The sequence below is a fragment of the Macrotis lagotis genome, chromosome 7 (genome assembly GCF_037893015.1).
Source record: "Macrotis lagotis isolate mMagLag1 chromosome 7, bilby.v1.9.chrom.fasta, whole genome shotgun sequence".
Lineage (NCBI taxonomy): Eukaryota > Metazoa > Chordata > Mammalia > Peramelemorphia > Peramelidae > Macrotis > Macrotis lagotis.
In genome coordinates this window covers 145197019-145217913 of record NC_133664.1, presented here as the reverse complement: position 1 = coordinate 145217913, position 20895 = coordinate 145197019, and the positions used below count along the sequence as shown (strand labels likewise).

The 20895-nt window shown below is 32.6% G+C and overlaps 1 protein-coding gene across 1 annotated transcript in view; it reads right to left on the bottom strand.

The window, feature by feature from the left end:
- Window positions 1-339: 339 nt before the first annotated feature.
- The window catches only part of IMMP2L (inner mitochondrial membrane peptidase subunit 2), a 31637-nt gene continuing 11081 nt past the window's right edge, over window positions 340-20895 (bottom strand). Inside the window, 1 exon segment of the mRNA XM_074195290.1 lies at window positions 340-447. Coding sequence (XP_074051391.1) covers window positions 340-447 — 108 coding nt within the window.

Sequence of the window (20895 nt, the reverse complement as noted above, 5' to 3'; positions counted from 1 at the left end):
AAAAAAAATCCAAAACTTGTCCGAACATGTTAAGTACTATGTCTAATTATGTCAATTATCATCACTTAAAAATACATCTTTTAATTACAATCATACATCTATTAACTATAAAAGTCTCAATGTATGCATTCTTCTTGATATAAAAGAAATAAATTTTACCTTTGATGTAGGTAAAGCTGTTAAGTTCTAAAAGCTAACTAAAAGATGCATACAATATCTAAAGATTTATAATTTACTTTCTTGCTAATGAATATCTTTCATAAACATTGAATTACACATGAAAACAGAAAATAATATCTTTCATTTTAAATAGAAGAAATAAAAATATTTCACTCTTACTTACACCAGTGATACAACATCACCATGGTGTACCTCATAATTCCTAACTTTGCAGTGGTTCAAAAGCACTACATCACATGCCAGGCTCCCTCCAGGGTTCAAAGAAGGCTTAGAAAAAAAAGAGTTATTCAAGAATACTTCATTGAATCTGTAATGTTATCAATGTGGACATTCCTTCCATTGGTAGGTGTATGTCACTCATATTTTCATGTCTCAGAACTATAACTTGCACTAGGATGAACAAAAAATAATTTTTTTCTTGATAAGTCATTTGCAACAAATGATGCTGAATAGCTATCCAATAGCATTATTCCCAAGACCCACCAGACAACTTTCAGGAAACCAGTCTTTGGATTCCAGGGGAACCAAAGGCCATACTGACAATTAGACCATTGAAAGTCAGCCTTGGATGTACCATGTTGTCACAGCTTGTCATTGTTGGAATGCTGTGATATGGTAGAGAAACCACATTCAAAAGGTCAAGGACTCTCACAATCCGCAGCATCCAGCACTAGAGGTTCCATGAGAGTCCTCCTACAGAAAGTGGTATATGAGCTGAGTCTTACAGGAAAGTCAAAGGATGTGATGAAGAACATTTCAAGCCCAGAAAACATCCAGAGAAAAGTCAATAATATAAGAGATAGATTGTACTGCATGTGGTGAGCAAGTAAGACAATGTGAATGAATCACAGGCTTCATGGAGGGGAGCAAAATGCAACAATACAAACGAATCAGTCAATAAATATTAGTTAAGCACCTTCAATTATATTAAATAAGGCAACAGATAGTCTCTGCTCTCAAGGATCTCAGAGTAAAATGGAGACAATATGCAAACAGCAAAGATATTTGCAGGATAAATCAGAAATAATCAACAAATGATAGGCATTAGTATTAAGCAGGAAACAGTAAACAGTGAAAATTGGGCTAGGATTTGGAGAAATCCAGATGAAGAGGGAGAGAATTCCAAGCATGGGAAATAGTATGGAGTATCTTATGCATAGACCTATAGGGAAGCCAGTGTCACTGAAATTCATTGAAAATGGAGGGGAGACAGAAGAGTGAAGGGAAGATTAGAAAAGTATAAAGTTAAAAAGATTGGAAAATTATAAAATATTTTAAAGCCCCCCCAAAAATGATTTTACTTTTGATCCTGAAAGTGATAAAGAAACACTAGAGATTACTGAGTGTTGAAATGGGACACAGGGTATCAAGATCAGATGTACACTTTAAGGAGATTACTTTGGTTAATGCTTGAAAAACAAACTGGAGTAGGAAGAGATGTGGTAGGGAGACCAATCTAGAACTTACTGCAGTAGTCCAGGCATGAGATAACGAGGGGGTTAGCCCAAGATAGTAATAGTGTCAGAGGAAAGGGGCATATATGAGAAATATTACAAAAGTAATATTTACTGCCCTTGGCAACAGATTGATAGGGGGGAGGGTAAGAGAAAGCAAAGAACCAAGGATGTCACCTTGTTTTTTTTAGCCCAGCAGACTGAGAGAATAGTAGTACTATCAACAGTAATAGGGATAAGTATGTCCATCATCTGGGGAATGGTTGAACAAGTTTTAGTATATGAAGGTGAAGGGATACTGTTGTGTTGTAAGAAATGATGAAAGGGATTATTTCAAAAATTCATGGGAAGACTTGAAATTTTTAAAATAACAATAATATTGTAAAAATAGGTATCTTTGAAAGACGGAAATTGATGAACAAATTCAAAAGACTCATGATGGTAACATACTACATTGTTACACTTCCAGAATCAAGGACTGAAAAATATAGAAAAAGCATATTTTCTTTCTTTTTTTTCCTTTATGGACATTGTTAATATAAATTTTTTACACTTGACTATATTTATAACAGTTTTCTTTTTCTTCCCTTCTCAAATGGATAGGGCAGGGGGAAATCGAGCTGAACTCAAAATAAAATAAAAATCAATTTTAAAAATCAGTAATAGGGAAGCTAGGATAAAGGGACTATTTTTGGGGAAAGATAATTAATTTTGACATGTTGAATTTAAGATATCTATGTGACATCAAGTTTGTGATATCTAATGTGCACTGTTAGGAAAATCATCTCGGTGACTGATTAGATGATGGGTTGAATTGAGGAGACCCTTGAGATAAGCAGTCCACTACCAGGCTATTGTTGATAGTCTAGGTATAATGTTATTAGGTCTAACAAAAAAGATGGTAGTAGAGTCAGATGAGAGAGGGGTATCTAAATGAGAGATATTGCAGAAAAGAAACTTCCAGTTCTTTGATATAGGGGTAGGAGATAATGAAGACATGAGGATAAAAGATCTTTATGAGTCTTAGATGTTAACTTGATTGCAAGTGAAGGACTGAAAGGATGCTATTGCTTTCTATAGTAATGGGTAAGGTAAGAACTGGGGAAGGGCTTAAGGGGGAAAGATAATAAGTCCTATTTAAGACATGTTTAGTTTAAGATATCTACTTGACATTCAATTTGAGATGTCTGAAAGGCAGTTGGAGGTATGAGATCAATAAGGAGGTTGAAGCAGGGTAAGTATATTTAAGAAACATCAACATGGGGCAGCTAGGCAATGAAGCTGATAGAGCACAGGTCCTGGAGTCAGGAGGACCTGAGTTCAAATCCGATCTCAGACACTTAATAATTACCTAGCTGTGTGACCTTGGGCAAGACACTTAACCCCATTGCCTTAAAAAATAAAATTAAAAAAAATCATCAACATAGACATAGTAATCACAGTCATAGGAATTAATGAGATCACCTAAAGAAGTAGAAGAGACACAGGACAGATCCCTGAAAGGTACCTATGGTTAGAGGGTTTGATGGATGAAGATCCAGCAAAGGAGACTGAGAAAAAGCAGTCAGGTATGTAGGAGGAGAACCAAGAGAGTGATGTCCTGAAAACATTGAGAGAAGACAAAGCAGAGGAGAAAAGTACCAAAAAGAGTCAAAGGCTGCACAAAAGTCAAGGACAGTGAGGCTAGAGAAAAGATATTGGAGCTAGCAACTAAGAAATTACTTGTAACTTTGAAAAGAGCAATCAGGCAGAAGTTGGAGTTTAAGGAGTTGGGAAGAGGGTAGGAAGAGCAAGAAGAAGAAAAAAGAGAAGAGAAAAAGTGGAGGTACCTATTGTAGACAGTCTCTTTGAGTTTTGTTATATAGGACAGGAGAGAGAGAAAGATAGCATAGATGCAAGGATCAAATGAGGTTTTGTAGAATTTAGGAGTTTGGAACTCAGTTGTAGGCAGTGAGGAATAAGTCAGTATACAAGGAGACATCAAAAATCAGTAACAGAGTGGGGATGACAGAGGGGGTAATTTGGTGGGGGAAATAGAATGTGAATAAAAGACTTAGTATTGGTAAGGAATAAAGTCACTAGAGTTTCTTAATAGAAGATCAAGTCTGAACTTTAGGAAAGTTACACTTTGGTTGCTGAATGAAGAATGGATTGTGTGGAGAGACTTGAGGCAGACACCACCATTAGGCTATTACAATAATGTAGATGTGAGGTATTGAGGGCCTGCACCAAAGTGATGGCACTATCTGAGAAGAGAAGGGATGAAATTCAAGAGATGTGGCACAGATGATGTTGAATGATATACTTGGTAATATATTGTATATTTGTGGTAAGAAATAGTGAGAAGTTAAGGATGACAGGTAGGTGGCAAGTTTGAGGGCTTAGAGGATGATATTATTGTCTACAGAAATAGAGAAGTTAGGAAGAGAGGGGATTATGGGGGGGAAGATAATAAGTTCAGTTTTAAATATGAATCTTGATATAACTGAAAGAAAGTTGGAGATGTGAGACTAGACGTCAATAGAGAGTTTAGAGCAGAATAGGTAATCTGAGAATTGTCAACATAGAGAAGTATTGTGAATACAATGGAAGGAGACAGATAGTAGGACTTATGCAGGGAGTGAGGTATGCAAGGTATGACATGTTTGCCAAACAGAGAAAAAGAAATCCAAGAACAATGAATAGTTTATAATTGAATTGGTTCACCAAGAAATCAAAATTGAGAAGCAGAGACAAAATTTGAACCCATAACTTTACAGAAATCTGTCACTCTTTTTACTATCCCATACTGCTTGCATAGGTATTACAAAATATTTCTCATCTTATTTCTACTGTAATATGTTTGTTAAAGGTGATTATTCCAGTCTTTATCAAAATTTACTAATGGCATGGGGAAATATTGCTCTGATGTAAAATAATTGGTCAATTTTTCCCTTTGCATTGCTAATTTTTATTTTACTGGCAAAGAACAGAAACTACAATTTGGGGTTGAATTTTAACCAATATGAGAAAATTCATTCAGGCAAAAGTGAGGAAAAGCTTTAAAGAAAGTGACCACAATAATTAGTGCAAAGAATTTTGGAAAACAGATTTGAAAAAGTTCTAACATATGAATGGCATGATCCCATAGGGAAAGAATTGTTAAAAAAAAATTACCTCTCAAAAAGTTTGAAATTTTTCATAAATAAAATTTTGACAATATAATAATAATAAAAGAGAAAGGAGTTCTCCTCATAGTTTGATAACTTTCTAACTGCCCTTGACCTAATTTTACCCATCTGTAAAAAAAAAGTGATAATGTGATCACTAAGGTGCTGTCTATTCCTAAAATTCCATAATTCTATGAAAATAAGATTTGTACTCCTCTTTGTTCAATAAAATTAGCATAAAATAAAATGAGTGAGAAATGCTAGGCTATTAATAATCACTCCAGGATTTTGCTTTTGAAATGACTTCAATAATTTCATCTCTGTTTTTGACCAACCATAGCTAATCTCAAAAGCACTAAAAGTCTTCTCTGTATAAGATCTAAATCTAAAAAATCCCCTGCTTTTGAAGCTTAAGAACTGGAATTTAATATTACATGATTATGTTTTTTAAAAGTTTTAGAATATCAATTAATATTATTTTATATATTCTTATATACTTTTAATTTTGGAGCAACTTAATACCATGGAGAAGTACAGTATCTTACTCTCACCTTTTATATTTCTTCCATATGTTGATTTTTATTCATGTGGACAGTATAATTCCTTAATTTACCTAGATCCCCAATGTATTTTTTCTATTTTTTAAATTAATTAATTTTTCATTCATATGCACATGTATATTTTTAAGTTATAAAATTTACTTCCGCCCTCCCTTCCCACTCCCTCCTCCAGCAGGGAACAGTCAGCATTGTACATACATATTTTGGATAAACATGCTTACATATTAGTCATTTTCAGTATGAGGAATTAGGATTAAGGGAAAGAGATACATACATAAGAGATAATTTTTATAATGTGTTCATCAGATTCTGAAGGGTTGATTTTTCTTTTTTGTTTTGTTTTCCTTCCTCTGGATGGAGATAACATTGTCCATTGTGAGTCTAATATTACTGTACTAGATTTTCTGAACTGCTGAGAGCAGCTACTTCCATTAAGGTTGATCATCTCACAATGTTGCTGTTAAGGTATACATTTTTCTCTTGGTTCTGTTTCCTTCATTCAGCATCAGATCCTGTAATTCATTCCATGCCTCTCTAAAGTTCAACCATCTATGGTTTCTTAGAAAACAATAATATTCCATTGTATTCATGTACCATAGCTTGTTTAACCATTTCCCAATTGATGGACATCCCCTCAATTTCCAATTCTTTACCACTACAAAAACAGCTGCTGCAAATATTTTGGAATATGTAGGACTTTTCCCATTTTACAAAAAAGTTTCTTCTGGATATAGACCAAGAATTGGAATTGCTGGGTCAAAGGGTATGAACAGTTTTGTTGCTCTTACAGCATAGTTCCATATTGCTCTCCAGAATGGTTGGATCCATTAACAACTCCACCAGCAATGTATCAATGTCCCAATCATCCCACAGCCTCTCCAATATTGTTCATTTTCCCTTTTTCTCATCTTGACCAATCCAATAGGTGTGAGGTGATGCCTAGTAGTTGTTTTAATTTGCATTTTTCTAATCAATAATGATTTGGAACATTTTTTCATGAGTATATATATATATATATATATATATATATATATATATATATCTTTAATTTCATCATTTGAAAATTGTCTATGCATATCCTTTGACCATCCCAACATAATTTTTCAAGCTACATTGATATCATTGCGTGAAATTGACCCTAATTTTTCAAATGCTATCAGAGGGTTATAAGATCTCAAAGGTACAACAATATGAAATGAGCTTGAATATCAGTTCAGTGACTGCCAGCATATCTATTTTCTAAAGATGGCCTACTTGTTTTTGGTGTGGCTCAATTTCTTTATGGGAAAATGGGTTAATAATAGAACTTACCTGGAAGAACTGTTATGAGTATCAATGAGACAATATTTGGAAGATGCTTAGCATAGTGCCTGGTAATTCAATTCAATAAAAATTTTAAATGCCTATAATGTATCAGGCAATATCTCAAAAACTGAAAGTACAAAAAGGAAAAATAAAAATAGATCCTGCCCTCAAGGATCTTACAATCTAAAAGGGAAAGACGAAAATGATAAAAAATCAATTTCAATCTTGTTATGGCTCTTATCTATGATCCCCAGTGTTATTTTTTCAAATGTACATTCATGTCTGAAATTATAAGTGGGAAAATGGGAAGACCTTTTCATAGTTTTAGGAGTGAGGGGGCAGGGGAAGGAAAAAACAAATAAAACTACATAACTATAAAGGAAGATAGTTCATTAATATGGATGATAGTCTTCTCAGAGAATTCTGTATCTGAAATATCTAGCTATTGTAGAAATTTGCTTTACTTGATCATACATACTTGTATTTAAAAGATTTTTTCTTTCTTTTTATTTTCATTAATGAAGAAAGTTGTGGGGTGTGAAGAGAAATAGAGAATATCCTCCAAAATAAGAAAAAAGTCATTGAATCCTTTTTAAATGCACAGAAGATGATATAAAGCCAGAAGAAAATGTAAACAAGTTAAATTTATTATGGATTTGAAAGGAGAGAGATTCACATTTTCATGGACACTAGCATTTTCTGTTCTACTTTGTATATGAAATTCTCTGTTTACTAAATCAAGAATAAAAAATTATATTAAAATAACTTATTACAGGGCAGCTAGATGGTGCATTGGATAGAGGACCATCCCTCAAGTAAGAAGTCTGACCTCAGATGCTTAATAATTGCCTAGCTGTGTGACCTTGGCTAAGTCACTCTTAACCTTATTGCCTTAAATAAAAAAAAAAATTAAAAATAACCTACTGTCCAGCTAGTAGTGACAGAGGGATTATCTAGGATTGTTCTCAGAGAGAAAGGATCAAATGCATATTTCTCTTCAAATTTTATATGAATGCTAAAATAGGTTCTTTAAGAGAAAGGGAATCAATTGTCAAAGCAAAATATATTAGTAAGCAGAAAAAAAGCTTTAATAATTTAGTTAGGTAGATAGGGAGATAAGTAGATAGATGTAATATATATACTCAGACATTTATTTGTATTGATATATTATTACATATTATATTTCTTGTACTCATCTGCTTTCTAGCTGGGCAGTTAGGTGGCACAGTGGATGGAGCACCAGTTCTGAAATCAGGAGGACCCAAGTTCAAATCCAACCTCAGACACTTACCAGTTGTGTGACCTTGGGCAATTCAATTATCTCTGATTGCTTTGCATTCAGGGTCATCTTTAGTTGTCCTGAACCTGTTCACTGGACCTAGATGACTGGAGAAGAAAGTGAGGCTGGTGACTTAGCACAGCATCCCCACAAATCCAATCCATTGTGCCTCTCATGGCATCACTTCTCTGATGTTGTAGTACTCTTCAAGAACAAATGATAAATATCATTATCATGTTTTCAAGCAAGCAATATCAATTCCATTACTTTCCCCAGAGGAAGGATGGCATTTTCAGTTATGATATTTTAAAGAGCAAATATAACATCCTTATGTATAACAAAGGTCATTGAAACAGAAATACAGCTATTATGAAATGACTCATAACAATTATAGTGGAATGGAACCTATCTCATCTGATATAGTAGAAAGGGTGATAGTTTTATATCAGGACGACCTGGGTTCCAGTAGTACCTCTGACATATATTGGCTTTGACACTAAACAAGTCATCTAATCTCTCAATATCCCAAGTTTATTAATTTTAGAACAGTTTCTGCTGTGCCCTGATATAAAACATTTCCTTGCCTCCTAGGAGTTCCCTACTCCTACAATACAAAGGTACAAATGGAAAATAATTTATAACTAAAGCAGAATATTCTAATTGTGTTACTGACATTCATATTTTGAAATTATAATGAGTCATTCATTTTTCATCCTAATTTCTGATTTTATTGTCCTATTTAAGAGAGATTTAGAAATCTGTATAGCTGTTCTTTCATAAATATTATTTAAAAGTATTTTATAATTCAGTTCCTCTCTATTTGGGCAAACTTAAATCTAAAATCACAGAAACTAAATCAAAAAACCAAAATATTTAGTTTTCCTATCTGCTATGATGAATGGTTTTTATCAAACATAAAATATATTTCTCACTAGCGAACCAAAGAACTAGACATATAACTCCAATTAATTATAAAACAAATCATCTATGTATAAACAATCCAATGTGAAACCCAATAAATGTTAACTATTTTTACTTAAAGAAAATTTCTGTTTATACTACAATATAGAGGCCATATGAATAATGTATCTACATGTAAAATATCTGCATGTCAACAGTCTTTAGTATCACTGAAAGATCCAACGTCTTTGTCAAAAATTTTTGCTGGTTTTCATTTTTAGGGTTTTTTTTTTTTAGCATTCTCTCATGTAGTTGAAAAGCTTCCTCCATTGCCTCTAAGAAACCATTTTCCCTCCAGTATGATTTCTTAAAGAAATGCATTTGGAGTTAGTGCTAAATAGAAAGAGAAAATAGAACAAATATATGTCTTCACTAAGGCTGATGTCGCTTCCATTAACTGGTCCAAATAGAAAAACACTCACAAGATGCTTTTAATATTTACCATGAAAATAAAAAACCTCCAAGTCAGAAGTGCTGAAAGAACATCAAAAATGTTTTCAATTGTAATAATACTATAACTGGACTAGACAATTAGTATTTATTAAATATCTACTCAACACAGTTTTAAATAATGTGGAGAGAATGGCATCTACCCATAGGAAAGTATTTCCACTTCATTTGATCCTCCTGCCCCTGGCCATCTAGAACTCAGTTGGGACAGTTGTGAGTCAGGAAGACTCACCACCACCATATACAGTCAACCTGGAGTCACAATTACTAGAGGCCCAGAAAAGAAAGTTCTTGTCTCCAAAGTCCTTGTCACTTTCAAATGGTTCACATCAGAAAATGTGATTTTTTTTTCAGTGTAAATGACATTAATAAAGAAGTATTGCCATCTGCTTCACCACTCTACCCTAAGGATTAAGGGACTTTACCCCTCTGACTTCAGTCAAAAATCTCCTTTATTTTTTGTCTCCTACATTTGAGTGTGAGCTCCTTAAAAGTTGAAACTATTAAACATTTCTATTTGTATCCCCCAGTGTTTGGCATCATGTTTTGTAGAGTAAGTTCTTAATAAATGCTTTTTAATTAATTTACTTATATGAAACGCACAAAAAACAATACAAAACAGAGTGCATTTATGTGCTAAATAGTTACCATTAACTACAAATGTTACTAAAAGAGTTCAGGGAAGAATAAAAAAACAGTATAATTTGGAGTATTCAGGAAAATTTCATTGGGAAGGTAAAATCTGAAGTGGTCCTTGAAGGATGGATCAAAATTGGGAAGTGAATTAATTATGAACAACAAGCATATGGGAATAATATGGAGACTGGCATAGAATTCAAGATGGAAAGTAAGAGAAAAACAGAGTAAGTAGAGTTCAGAGAAATTATGAAGTCTTTAAAAAAAATAAGAGTTTCTAAAACATGATAAAAAATGTGGTTTTCAGTTAAATTATTCTCAGGCATAAAATAGATTTCACTAATGAATCAAAAAAAAAAAAAACTAGATAGAATAGACCAGAAATGTACAGTAATTAAAAATGGGTCTTAGCTGAAAAACAGGCCCAGGAGGATGTCAGTAGCCATAAATATGTTTTCTCAGTGCTTAGGGAAATAAAACTGCCTTTCTTTTGGTAAAAAAAAAGAATATTTTATATAGTCATATAATTTCTGGGTATTGGTGGATGAGCACCCAAATATTTTATACATTCTATGCAATTTTAAATGTGATATTCCTCTTTGGATCTCTTCTGTTGGGTTTGTTGGTAATATACAGAAGGGCTAGTGTTTTATGTGATTTACTTTTATATCACATTCTTTGCTGCAGTTGGTTATTTATTTAATTTTTTCCAGATCTCTAGGTTTCCCTATGTAGATCTTCCTAACATTTATCCAAAAGTATTATCACTTTGCTCACATTTATCCCTCATTTTTATTTTTCTATTTCTTGAATTTCTGGATCTATAGCAGATAAATGAGGTAAATGGACTTTCTTGCTTTACCCCTGATTTTGTTGGAAAGGATTTTAAAATTTTTCCACCACAAAGAATATTAGCCCTTAGTTTCAAGTATATATTTATTTATACCAAGGAGAGATCCATTTATCTCTATTTTTTTAAAACAGAAATGAGTATTGTATTTCATAACAAGGTTTTTTTCTATACTGATGCTATGATGTCATTTTATTTGCTGTCATTTTCATGAGCTATATTCATAGTTTACCTAATAGGAAACCTCCATTCCTCATATAAATTGAATGCAGACATTGTGCAGATTACTTCAATATGATATTGTAGCCTCTTTACTTTTAATGTAACATTCAATAGTTTTACAATGATATTCCCTAGGGATTCTGGTCTATGGTTCTATTTCTCCGATTTCTATCTTTGTGATTTAGATATTAAGAACTTTATTCATAGAAGGAATTTGGTAGACACTCTTCTATTTCAGATTTTTGTAAGTAGAACAAAAAAATTACTGAATCATTTAACTATTCAATAGAATTCAGTAAATGAGAAAAATATAATAACAAACTAGCTCTAAAATACACTTTGTTCTTAAGAGTTAACAGCCTTCAATGTTCTTATATTTCTTTTATGCTTCTTAGAATTTCTAATATGTCCCAGATTGACTACTTAAAAATTCTTGGTGCTTTAGCTAAATTCTTAATAATTCAGAAAATAATTCACAATTTATTCAAATTTGTTTTAAAATACATCATGATCTTTAATGTCATGACAAAAGCAATACTGTGTGAACAGCAATGGAATAAATTTAAATTTTAAAAATTCTCCCATTTAAGGAAGGGGTAGATTGATAGCTACCAACATATTGCTTAAATACAAAGAGTCCCTGTCGTCAAGAAATATTTTCCCAAGGTCACATAGTCTAGAGTGACTTTGAATGCATGCGAAGTATACCTCTGCTTGGTCAGGTGAAACATGGGAGGTGAAGTTAGCAATTCCTTCATTCAGGATACTGTGTCTGCTTTAATGTAGTCTAAGATTACATAAATTTTCTTGGTTTCTATACAGTACTGTTGACTTTTAATAAACCTAAAGTATATTAAAAGCTACAGATCTCCTTCAGATGAACTGCTGTCTAACCATATTCCCTCCTTCCTGTAGTTATATAACTGAATTTTTGAACCCCAAGTATAAGACTTTTGCTGTATTCCTTTTAAAATTTTTTATTATCTTCAGTTTTAATTTGTCAGAGTCTCTTTGAATGCTTAATCTGTCACCCAGTATAATAGATGTCTCTTCAACTTTTATAGTCCTTAGAAAACTGATGAACCTGCCATCGAGAATCTTGTCTAAAACTTTCATTAAACAGTACAGGGGCAAGCACAGATCAGTGAGGAACTTCAATAAAGAAGAAATTCCTTTTAAGTTGACACTAAACAATCATATATTTCACAAATAAACATTTAAAAATTGAAAAGAGATGAAATATAAGACAATCAAGTAAATTAATTACCTGCTGCTCCATCGTATTTTCAATGTTTTTTTTTCTTTTTAGTAGAAAAATCATTAGTTTTAGAGCCAGAACTACTAGATTCAAATCATTAATAGGACTGTTACCACCTGTATGACCTTGGGCAAAGCAGATGATCTCTGGCTTCAATTGTTTCCACTGTAAAATAAAGGAGTTAGTTTAAAGGATCTCTGAGGTTGTCTCCAGCTCTTAATGCTGTAATCCTAATAGTTTGCTATATTCTTAAACTAGGGGGCAGCTAGGTGGTGCAGTAGATAGAGCACCAGCATGGAGTCAGGAGGACCTGAGTTCAAATCCGACCTCAGACATTTAATAATTACCTAACTCTGTGACTTTGGGAAAGTCACTTAACCCCATTGCCTTGCAAAAAAAAAAGGAAAAAAGAAACCATATTGTTAAACTAGGAAAATGAAAGAAAATAAAAATTGACACCTTAGAAAACTTTTTAAAAGGGATGCAAATCATAAAAACTTAATGGGGAAAAATTCTTTGAAATTTTTAGATTTTCTATCTAATTTCAATTAGGGACTATCTTCTATCTCTTAACTTCTTGGCAGTACTGGCATATAATATACAGAGCAGCTTTAAAGAAAGTGTAGATTAAAAGACCCCTACAAATTCAATTCAATATAATAAGGATTTGTTAAACATCTACTATTGTACAAGAGACTAGAGATTAAAAAATAGAAATAAGAAAAATCCCCACCCTTAAGGAATTGGCATCTATTTTAGATATAACATGTAAGCAGATAAATCAAATAATTTTGTGAGGTAAAGAGAAATCAGGAAAGGCTCAGTACTGGAGGTAACACCAGAATAGAATTTCAAAAGAGGCAGAAAATAGAATTCAAAATTAGGATTCAAAGAACAGCAGAGAGACCAATTGAGTTGGAATATGGAGTACACAAATTCAGCATATTGTCAGAAAGCAATATAACATTTAAAAAGTTACATCCAAATCATTAGTCAAACTATTAATTTTGACAATAGAATTTTTCATGTTGATTACTACATTTGAATCTTTTCAAGTACAAAGTTATAACTTCTTAGACAAGAATAGTATTGCTAAGAAAAGAATGTAAGCAAAGCTGCAGTGTCCTGGAAATTTTTAAAATGACATTTTTGAAAATTTTATAGCCATTAGGATACTGCTAATGTTACTATTGTATCCTATTTGAAGAGAAACAACAGACAAAAATGGAACATCATTCTAAGTCTATATACAAGTATAATTTGAAGAATATAATTCTTGAATTATGAATTAATCACCTAGCTCAGTATTAGGCCAATGAAACATCAAAATACTATATTGAGAAGCCACAAAGAATCATCTCTTTCTAAATGCCAAACACTAATGTGCTAACGTATAATTCAAATCTAAAACCGGATCATTGGAAATAAAGTCTTTTTTGGATGAAGGGAAAGCAATCCTTTTTTTTTTTTTTTAGCAATTGAAAGGATTTTCTCTTGATGTTACCACTATCCAACTAATCTTCCAAGCTTTAAACCTCAGATTTCCTTTCCTTTTTAACCAATCAATTCTTTTCAGGTTCTATCAATTTTCACCTCTGCTCAGAATGCTACCTCCCTCATCTTGACTTTCAACACCTATTGCCTGAATTCACATTACAGACATGTAGCAAAACATTGGATATATAATAGTCAGGAGTCTTAGATTCTAATTGTTCTCATAAGTTGACTAGCAATGCAATTCTTAAATTCTCAGAGTCAGCTTCATCATATTTAAAGTGAGGATAAAAAATATTTGTGTTATTTAACTAACAAAGTTGTTGTAAATAAAGTCCACTGAAAATCTTAAGCTTTTGCTCTGCTTCCAGTCCCACCAACCACATTCAAATTCATCTTTCACAAAGCTGCCAAAATAACATTTCTAAAATAAGGGTCTGATCATGTCACTTCCCAAAGATTTTTCAGTGATTCCTTATTTCCTCCAGAATATCCTTAGCCTACCATATAAGGCCTCCACAATCAACGAGCAATCTGTCTTTCCGGAATTATTTCATATTATTCTTTTTTATGTATTCTATATTCCAACCAAACTGTATTGTTTGGTTGTTCCCATTTCTTTTCATGTTTCCAAGAATTTATTCTCAATGTCTAATATACACTCTCTCATCATTTTTTGTATTGATCTTTCTTTAAGGATAAGCTTTACCATATTTTGAAATGCACATGTCACAGTTTCTTGAGGACTTAGATAATTTTTTGCTTTTCAGTCTTCATATATTCAGCAACTGTCATAGTAACTAAATATTAATAAAAATGGCATTGAATTTTAAAGGAGGCCTATTTGCCTGTGGTGGATAGTATTTTGTTTGGGGAGGGGGAGTTAAAGGCAATGGGGTTAAGTGACTTGCCCAAAGGTTACACAGCTAGGTAATTATTGTGTCTAAGGCAGAATTTGAACTCAGGTTGTCCTGACTCTAGGTCCAGTGCTCTATCCACTGTGTCACCTAACTGCCCCTAGTATATTGAGGTTTTTTTGTGGTTTTTTTTGTTTTTTAGGTTCTTTTTTGCAAGGCAGTGGGGTTAAGTGGTTTGCCCAAGGCCACACAGCTAGGTAATTGTTAAGTGCCTGAGGTCAGATTTGAACTAAGGTACTCCTGACTCCAGGGCCAGTGCTCTATCCACTGTGCCACCTAGCCACCCCTAGTATATTGTTTTTTAAAGAGAATTAGCAAACTAAATTTTGCAGATTCACTCCCAAGCCCCATTTCTCTGGACTTCATCATCATGCCTCCAAATCTGGAAAGATGATTTCAGCCCTAGAACTTGTATCTTGGAAGTACTCTTTATCCCTGAAGTCTTTTCCTCTGATTGGATGGTGAAATGTTCATCTCAGAGTTTCAATTTACAAGAACATCCTGGCTAGCCATCTCTTCATTTTTCACCAGGCTACATTCCTCTGCACTTCTCCATCAAATGCAAGCCAAGTCTATTGTGCCCCTACCCCTTTTCAGCTTTCTTTTATATGTTATCTGTCCCATTGGAATATAAGTTCCTGAGACTAATAGTTATCTTTCTTCTTATTTATACAATCATTTCTGGTATAAAATTTTTTTTAAAAATGCAAATTTGTTCCAATGTGATTGACCTACTAGAGAATGTGAGAATAACAAGAATGTTGTGATTTTGTGAGTGTGAAGCAGAAATAACATAGAAACTAGACCATTTCATAACTCACTACTTTCAATTCATCTGTACCTACTTTGCACACATAAACTTAAGATTTTTCTTTTCAAGATAAAGTATCATGTGTATTATTTATATCTGGCACAGCAGGAGTTGTAGACTAAATAAGGCTGGACCATCCATCCCACTTGCCACCATGACTTAACCAGGGCTGTGATACACTGAGATCCCTCTCCTGTCCAGAGTGATCAGGATTCAGAACAAGCAAGACCATAAGGCTGCAGTCATGACCACTATTTCTTTTAGGTTCATATATTTCTTAATCATTTAACGTGAATAAAACATACCATTTTATTACATTTCTCTTTTTTTGTGTCAGTGATGAAGTTTCTGATCACTGTGTTAGTGTTAATATATGCTTATTGACTGAGTCTAATAATACTTTAAAAGAAAAATGGACTAAGAATAATTATATTTGATTGTAATCTTCACAATTGTGAATTCATCACATGGTTGGGTAGATGAAAATGACCAAGAATAAGTATTACTGTTTACAGTATATTATTTTCATGATTAAATTCAATTTTCAGAAGTACTTCAGTGATGTACCTGCCAACTAGGGAAGGAAACACTTGTCAAAGCCTACTGAAATATTAGAAATGCCTGCTTTGTCTAGTATAAAATAAAACTGAAAGTCTGTTTTTATGAGTTTAATGCTAAAAATTCACTTAATCTTTTATTTTTTCAAATGATATCAGCTCAAGACAAATCAACAACTTAAATTCTTATTTTCCTAAATATTCAGGCTTCATCACATAATATAGACAATTCTATTCATTTTTTAAATTCCTTCATCTTAACATTTCATTCTTTCGTTATTATGTATTTATTTTTAACAATCTTTCTTTTTAAATTTTGCATTCCAGATTCTCTCCCTCCATCATACACCTTCTCCACCCACTGAGAAGGCAAACAATATGATATCAACTATACATGAAAAATCATGCAAAACATTTTCATATAGTCCTGTCACAGAAAAAAAGCAAAAAAAATACATTTCAACTTGCACTCAGGAGTTCACTAATTCTTTCTATGGATAGCATTGCTTTCATCATGAGTCCTTTGGAACTGTATTAAATAATTGTAATAGATTAGAATATACAAGTCTTTCACTGATCATCATTATAACTTTGCTGTTCCTATGCAAAATGCCCTCCTAATTCTCACTGCACTTTGCATTAATTCATATAGCTCTAGATTTCAGTTTTTCAAAAGCAATATATATATATATATATATATAATATAGATATATATATATACATAGATATATATATACACACACACACCTTTGCCAAATCATCAGTCTTCTTTCTTTCAAAAAAGAAATAGAAAGTAAATAGAGTGTACATTTTAGGGGTTATATGGGAAATTTCAAAGATTTTCCCAGATCATGATTTCAGAACTTGGATGGGCTCAGGAAACTTACACCTAATCCAAGTTATACTCATCCAGTTCAAGTCATTTTCTGATTTAGAATTAGAAACCTCTATTTCTCTTCAGCTATAGAAAGTTCCAAACAATGAAAAAATCATACAGTATTTGCAGTATATAGTATGTTCAATTCCTACACATCCATTCACACCCCTTTACTCTAACACCAAAACTAATTAAAATTTCTTCCCAATTCTTTGCCCTTCATTGCAAGTCCTACTTATAGGTAGAAATTAGTGCTGATAATGTGATTAGCTCAAAGTCTAGACCAAGATAGCTATTCAGGCATTTTCAAGATCAACTTGAATCAATCTGAACCTAAACCAGATCTAACCAACTTAGAAAATCTGAGGGACCTTTAGAGATCCTGGATTTAGGATTCAACCTTAACATATCCCTGTTTAGGAATAATTGACGTTCCTACTTTAATCCTTATTCAAACTTTAGTTATTCTAGAAGGCTTCCCAGATCGACTCACTTAATTACTGCTTGCTGACAGATGAAAAGTTACTTGACTTTCAGCTAAGTGTGATGCAACAGTCAGAAAACAAAAAAATACTGACTATATAATGTGTGCAGATCATTTAATGTGTGTCCATGTATGTCCTAGGACTTAATAGTACAGATCCCATGACCATTAAGAACTCAAATCCCATTCCTTCTGAAGTCTTTTCACCGAAGCTGAATCAAAGCTTAATTTTGCAAAAAGGATTTAAGGATTTTCCAACAGCTTTTTAAATATCATCAAATATCATTTAAATTTTTTTCCATATCAAAGGTGAATTCTCAAAATTGCTATTGTGCTTAAAACTCTACCTCAAATCCCATCTACTGCATAAAATCTTTCTTCAGTGAAGCAACAAGTTAGATTTAGAAGAAAGGGACTCATCGTATTTATACTCTAATTTAGTTCACCACTTAATAAAGCACATTGCACCTAAGATGTGTTTATTAAATAGGTATTAAATGAATAAACTCACAATTTACCATAATATTCATGAATCTATCATTAAAAAAAGTTCTCCAATGACATATTTTAAAATATGCTAACAAAAATAATCTTCATATAAGGCTAATAATGGAAAAGAAAAAGTTTGATATACCATTAAGCATGGTGAATCAAATGGGAGAGCAGCTAAAAGGCATTTGAAGTTATAATAGACTACATAAAACATCCTCCTATCTATGGTATCACAGGAATTAAAGGAAAATCCATAATGGCACATTACAAAGTTATCACACACCAGCTGTTTCAATTTCACATACTTTCAGTGCAATAAATAAGAACTAATCTATTTTGATTCTCTATTAATAACAAGTTAGAGAACTACATTAAAACTCTTAACTTCCTAAGGGGCAAAAAACTCAAATGAGGATTTGAGGAAAAGGTAATTTGAGAGGAAAATACACACAAGCCAATAAAGTTTGCTAAAATTAAATCCTATCTTCCTTTAACATTGATCCCAGCAGAATCATGGGGAATTAGAATATGGAAAAGTCAGCATGGAATGAGAGTTTGTACCAGGTGGTTCCCCAGTCCCAGGAAAATGCAAAATCAGCTGTAACAATGAAATTTACCAACTCTGTTTTAAGTGACTATACATAAATCACAATATAGCTCTTTTTTGATGGGTCTTCCAGTAACCATCTTGCCAGAAAGTCAAAACAATTTCAACCTACAATGATTATTGAATAATATTAAACTCTCTCTCTGAGTTTAAAAATGAAAACATAGTTTCAAAAAGAAAGCAGGTCTATTGCTTGCTTTTTTTGACAAAATTTTTAATTTCAAACTCAGCAGGAGAGAAGATAATCAGTACAAAAAGCCAGCTAGGAGCCTAAAAGGTTTATTACAAATCTAGTTCTTAGGGACTCGTTCACAGATAGCTTAAAGTCAAGACAATCACAAAGCCAATGGATGTGTGCTATTAATGGATAAAAGGTTACATGCTGGTTGGACTTCACTTTTCCTCACATGCAACAGTTTTGTAATGTATTCCACATCAATCACCTCTGAAGTCTACCAGAGAGCATTGTATGGAAATATATTGAAGTGTTATCTTCTTCCTCTAACTAAACAAAGGGAAAATAAGATGAATTTTGTCATAATTATAATTTAAAAAATTAATAAATGGTATGTCTATCATATGATCCAAAAGATAGTAAATTTTGTTTCTTCAATTTGAGTTAACACCTTTCATTTATCTGTTCAAGTCTTATATTCTATTTTCTGAATTTACAAAGTAGAGCTCTATTTACATCCTCAGCTAGTGGCCCAAACTCAGACATCTCAATTCAAAGGAAATCTAAAACTTTAGTAGTAAGGTTGTTAAAGAAAGGGCATTTTTTAATTATTTAGGCCCCTGTTCACTCAAATGGTCAGGAAAAGGAAAAAGAGATACAAAGACAATCTCTCAAGGTCTCTATGAAGAAGTTTGAGACATGGGAGATATTGGCACAAGATCATCCAAAATAGTGTGCCTGGATCCACCTGTGCTCTATGGGTAAAGCAGAATTGTGATAGTTCAAAAGAAATGTGAGATGTGCAAATTCAGAGATATCTCCCTTCCAAATGGTCAAACAGACTATTTCTGTGATAGAGTCTTTCAAGCTCATATTGGTATGATCAGCCACAGTGGAATACATTGTACACTGATCATGACATTGTGTTGTTATTTTGGTCCTCTTTGAGAATAGAAGATAAACAGCATCATGCCTGACATTCAATGAAAATTCTAATTTGGGTCATTTAGGCCTGCATCCAACTCAATCCCCTCTGCAGTTTCAAAAACTTAACTTTCTTCATATCCTATGTAAAACTTCTATTTAATATAATTGGTATTCTTTAAAAAGAAATATCATTTTCAAAAGTAATGACTTTCAATGTAAAATGATTCAAATGTTATTATACCATCCTCAATCTTGTGAGAAAAAGGAAAATGCAAATAATAATCAACATTTTATGGCAGCAACCATTGTGTATATAACATTATAAAAATATTATGAGATAGTATAGGCATGCCTCAATTTATAAGTGAGATGTGTCTACATAATTGTGGAAAAGAAGCTTGTATAAATTGTATCCTATATTAATTCTGATTTATATTGTAATTTTACAAATAATTTTTCATTTGATTTACCTTCATATTATTTGGAATTTCATATCAACTTTATATTTCACTTTTCCTTTCCATCCCTATCATATTTTTGTGGTAATTAGTTGATGACGAACTACAAAAAAACATTGCACACAAAAGAAAAGTACACTCTGAAGCATTTTTTTAAAGATCCTTGCATAAAACAATAGGAACCAGAAGAGCTGTGTTTGAGTCCAACTCAAATACTAACAATTTATGTAGACCAACAATTTCTTAACCTCTTTGGTCTAGTCTCCTCAAGTATAAAGTAGAGAAAATGATGATTTCGAAGATTTCTTCCAGTTCAAAATAAATCTTTTTTGTAAACTTATTAATGTTTTCTAATAGTTTTACCTCCACAGTTTCAAATCTATCTTTAAATCTCAAATTTGAACCTGAATCATGAAGATTTAACCTACCTAAAAACACCCTTATTGTCAATATACTCTAGAATTCTGTTAGTCACAGTAACCCAGAGACAAATCACTAACTCTTCTGTCTCCCCAAATTAATGTTATTGTTGTTGTACTGTTATTCAGTTGTTTCAGTTGTGTCTGACTCTTCACAAATCCATGTAGGGTCTTCTTAGCAATGATACTCCAGCTCATATTACAAATGAGAAAACTGAGGTACACAGGGTTAAGTGACTTATTTAGCATCAGAAATCTATCTCCCACATTATTCCTTTTATCTACGCACTCTATGCCACTATCATAGCTCAAGTCTTTAATATCTCTTATGTATATGCAACCAAAATGCAAATTTACCCCAAGCCAAGAATGCA